The sequence below is a fragment of the Mastomys coucha genome, unplaced genomic scaffold (genome assembly GCF_008632895.1).
Source record: "Mastomys coucha isolate ucsf_1 unplaced genomic scaffold, UCSF_Mcou_1 pScaffold12, whole genome shotgun sequence".
Lineage (NCBI taxonomy): Eukaryota > Metazoa > Chordata > Mammalia > Rodentia > Muridae > Mastomys > Mastomys coucha.
This window is the reverse complement of record NW_022196894.1, coordinates 42,773,673-42,778,436: the sequence shown is the minus strand read 5'-3', so window position 1 is coordinate 42,778,436 and position 4,764 is coordinate 42,773,673. Positions and strand designations below refer to the sequence as shown.

The window sequence follows — 4,764 nt, the reverse complement described above, 5'->3', positions numbered from 1 at the left end:
ATCAAAGGGATACAAATTGGAAAGGAAGAAGTCAAATTATCACTATTTGCTGATGATATGATAGCATAATCAAGTGACCCCAAAATTTCCACAAGAGAGCTCCGAAACATGTAAACAACTTCAGCAAAGTAGCTGGATATAAAATTAACTCAAGCAAATCAGTGGTCTTCCTCTACACAAAGGATAAACAGGCGGAGAAAGAAATTAGGGAAGCAATACCCTTCACAATAGCCACAAATATTATAAAATACCTTGGTGTCACTCTAACTAAGCAAGTAAAAGATCTGTTTGACAAGACCTTCAAGTTTCTGAAGAAGGAAATTGAATGAAGTTCATTTTTAAAAGGCATTTAGAGAGGTACAGATTAGAATTATTTAGTACTGGCAATACTTTTCACTTGATACAAAGTTGCAAAATACTTCTCAGGCACAGCACTGGATTTCCTAGCTTTAGAGAAATGTCTAAATAAGCTGCTCAAATTGTCTTCCATGTTCTGAACTATTCATTATCTACTACGGAAGAATAAATTAAATACCAGTTCCCTCCCAAGGAAGTAGCAACTGCTCTGTAATCCTACCACTCAGGCAGCAGATAAAGGCAGAATATGAACTTAAGGCTACAAAGAGAGATCTGATCTCAGAAGAAAAAAAAAGATGGAGTAAAAAAGAAGAAAACAGAGAAAAAGAAAGGAAAAACAGGTAGACAGGCCTGTACATAGCTCAGAAGGTAAAAGCACATGCTGCCAAACCTGAGGACCAAATTTCTATCCCATATGGTAGAAGGACATGTTGTTCTCTGGCCCCTACAAACTTACTATGGCACATGGACACACCACACACACACACACAAATATGCATACTAAAGGCAAAAAAATTAAAGAAGGTACTCACCACCTCTACTCAGATCTATGAACAGAGTCTGGTTACCAGTCAAATGAGAGACAAAGCAGGACACAGCAGACACATTGTTCTGCTCCCAGTGGCACGTGCTCCTGACAGTCACAGTGCCATTGCTGTGTGATTCATCCTTAGTGACACAATCCCCATCTGGAGTCCAAGAGATTTGCACAGCAGGCTTGCCTGAAATTGCCTCACAAACTGCAGTTCTATTTTTCCCTGGAGAGTAGCTTACCTCAGGGGGCACTGGAGAGATGGATAGGAAATAAAGATTCAGTCTTGTCACAAATTAAAAGGACATTTCTTTCTAACTAAAATTGGTGACCTGAAATAGCACAATATGTGACATTGTCACTTACCCAGCACTTGGAGGTCATAGACTTTTTGGAAATTTCCTTCAGGTGTTGCTATCTCACATGAGTAATTCCCCTCATGCTGGAGGGCCACTGCACTGATCTGAAGGTCAGGACTGAGGTCAGGTGTGAAGACCCAGGTGATGTTCCTGCCCAAGCAGTTGATTTCATTGGTCTCCATTGTGTCTATTTTGTAGGACATTATGCAGGAAGGCTGGCCTCTGGGTATTATCGTCCATGTTATTAATACTGCTTTTTTCAGTGGAATTGAAGAGCAGCAGAGCAGAGCCTTTGTACATAGAAGGTGCATCTGTACCGACACCATAGTGTTAACTGGATACACACAGAGAGAGAATGAGAATGAGAAAAGGAGACCTTGTGAGTTAGGTCTATCCACACTAACTTATGTGAACTTACACTAGAACAGTGCTTGACTAATGGAAGTATTACAGCAAGAGTAGATTTTCTCACACTTCTTTGTTTCTGTATGTTCAATCTATCAGAATTAAATATGCTATTCATCTTCTAAATAAAGGTTCAGGCATATGGGCTATGCACATCTTGCACCATAAATACTCACATTGCTTATACACTGATATAAATCATCTATGATGGATACAAGTTTGCTGAGTGGTGATTACATGAGAAAACTATCTGTCACTATCACTTGTGACAAAAGTCTTTTGTTTTGTTGTTTTGGGAGGGTTTTTTGTTTTTTTTTTAATGTTTGTTTGTTTCTTAGGGTTTTTTTTTTTTTCAAAACACTGTTTTTCTAGACAGCCCAGGCTGTCCTAGAAATCACTCTGTAGCCCAGGATGGCCTCGAACTCAGAAATCTGCCTGCCTCTGCCTCCCAAGTGCTGGGATCAAAGGCATGTGCCACCAAAGCCTGGCTAAAAGACAATATTGTCATCACTTTAACAGGAACAGAACTTGATGGGAACAAGCCCTGCTTATGATAAACATTGCATTAATATCTCCACTGTCTTATTTCAATATCACTTGCCTCTTTGGGGAATTCAAGTCCTCACAAGTCACATCCAAATAAAGGTCACCTAATCAGACGAAGAAAGAAATTCTTCAACACAGACCTGGGAGGGTACTAACGCCATAGTCTTTCCATCACTCCCTCTAAGGTGGCAAAGGTTTAGAGGCAAGTGTTCAGGGTCCCTCACACCATAACACTACATCACCAGACGCTGCTACTCATCCTCAATCTGTCCAGCAGCCAAGGCGTTAGTCACTGTGTCTAAGCAAGGTCAACTCTCCATTCCCACAAGATAGGCAAGAATTTTACCTTCTGCCACAGGAGATGAGTTGTTCTGTGTTTTTTGCTTCTTATCAGTGCAAGTTAACTCTAGAAAACATTTAAATACAAGTCCTTAAATTATTTAAATGATTCTAATCAAAGTTTTATCATCACTGATATGTCAATATCTTGAATATTGCATTTAAAAGACATTAATCAGCTGTTTCCCATTCATAAGTAACTTTATTTTGCCAAATAGTTTACAGTAGCCCTGCCTTCCTTCTTCCAGCTCCTTGCCAGGTCCAGTGTAGGCATACCACACAAGCTGACTTCATTAAACTCTTTCTTCAGATGTCATCCCTAAATTAAAGCCACATGATCCTATGCACCCTGCACCTATATAGTAGATTTGCAGCTTGATCTTCATGCAGGTCCCTCAACAACTTGAGCAGAGCTGTCCCTGAATTTCTTGCCTACCTGTGGATCCAGGCCCCCTAACTGGGCTGCCTTGTCTGGCCTCACTGAGAGAGGATGCACCTAGTCCTTCAGTGACTCATATGCAGGAGTTGGGGAGTGATACCCAGGGGGCTCCTTCTCAGAGGAGAAGAGAAGGTGAATTAAGGGAGGAGGTGGAAGAGGGGGTACTGGAATGAAGGAGATGATATTGGGTGTAAAGAGAATAAATAATAGGATGTAAAGTAAATAAATAAATTAATTAATTTAAAACAAAAGCCATTTGGTCCAATAATGAACACTTTCCACAGATGAAGATGCAGAGTCACTCTCAAAACTATAGAATCAGAGTCACAAAGAGTTCATCCTCTTGCCTCCTTCCAGCTGCTCCACCTTGGGACTGAACAGCAGAAATGAAGCAGAGCAGGGCAGGAGAAGGATGAGTGCCCTTTCCTCTTTCCATTCCTTCCTTGAGTTCTGTAGAACTGTTCACAATAATAATGGTCCCAAACAGGCATGGTTGCACAGAGAATGGAGACAGGAGTATCATGATGTCAGTGGAGCTGGCCATATCGTGAATTTGGGGCCAACATGGACTACATACAATGCTTTATAAGAAAAAATCATCATCATAATCAGCTTCTGAAACATTGACCTATGATTTCTAGGCAACAATTAAAGAAACAGAAAAGAAAAAGTAGATTTGTTTGTTATCCTGAGCTACCCATACTACTCTGAAGTGCTAGTGTGTTTTTAATAGTAAAATTGGACTAACTAAAAGCAAAATAATGCCTATACTAGATGTCAGAAGAGACCATGAAAATACAGAAAATCTCCAATTAAGAACAAAAAGGATAAAACAACAACAAAAATCTGTCATTAGCTGGGCAGTGGTGGTGCACACCTTTAGTCCCAGCACTTGGGAGGCAGAGGCAGGTGGATTTCTGAGTTCAGGAACAGCCTGGTCTACAGAGTTAGTTTCAGAACAGCCAGGGTATACAGAGAAACCTTGTCTCAAAAACAAAAAACAAACAAACAAAAAAATCTGTCATTAGCTGGAAAGAGGGTGGAATCAGAAGACATGTTATTAAGCAGACTATGCCAGGTGCAGGGAGGTGAGTGACCTATGGTATTACATGTGAAAGCAAAATGAACCCAAGACCTGAAAGCAGAATGGGATTATGGTGGATGGAAAGGGTGTGGGCAAGGGGAGAGGCTGATGATGGAGGGAGACAGTTCTTCTTTCTTTCCTTTCTTCAGAAGAGAGTGTGTATTATAAACCACAAGTTACAGCCACTTGATTTCAATGGAAAATAGATTCCTTTACAAACCTAGATTATAACATATATTATTGTGGTTCCCCTTCCATAACTCCTCCTAGAACCTTCACACCTACCCAAATCCACAGCCTTTCTTCCTCTCTCTCATTGGAAAACAAATATCAGACATCTAAAAAATAATAATAAAACAAGGTAAACTAAAAACAAACAGGGGACAAAAGAATATAAGAACACAAGGAACACATGTAGACACAGAGACACACATTCTCATCCACAGAAATCTCATAAAAACACCAAACCAGAAAGCATAATGTAAAGAAACAGATCTTTGAGGGACCAAATTTCTAGACAAAGCGTTATGACACAAAATATCTCAATGTGCCTAGAAGGCCTCATTTCCTTGGTATTGTCCATCGTCACTGGCTCTTACAATTTTTTTGTCCTCTCTTCAGCAGACTTCCCTGAAGCTTGGAAGGAGGGATTTAATGGAGACATCCCATTTAGGAGAGTTATCTTTTTTCCTATGGTAACGTG

General features: G+C 40.2%; 1 protein-coding gene across 3 annotated transcripts in view; it reads right to left on the bottom strand.

Moving 5' to 3' along the window:
• LOC116086419 (cell surface glycoprotein CD200 receptor 5-like) overlaps positions 1-4,764 on the bottom strand; it is a 24,335-nt gene that overhangs the window by 5,161 nt on the left and 14,410 nt on the right. For all 3 annotated transcript variants that reach the window (XR_004116919.1, XR_004116918.1, XM_031364697.1), the window contains exons 3-5: positions 2,546-2,605; positions 1,256-1,582; positions 891-1,142 (exon numbers count right to left, since the gene is read on the bottom strand). Coding sequence is in view for 1 of the 3 variants with exons in the window: in XM_031364697.1 (XP_031220557.1) it covers positions 891-1,142; positions 1,256-1,582; positions 2,546-2,605 (639 nt within the window). In the remaining 2 variants the exon portion in view is untranslated. The remainder of the gene's footprint in view (positions 1-890; positions 1,143-1,255; positions 1,583-2,545; positions 2,606-4,764) is intronic.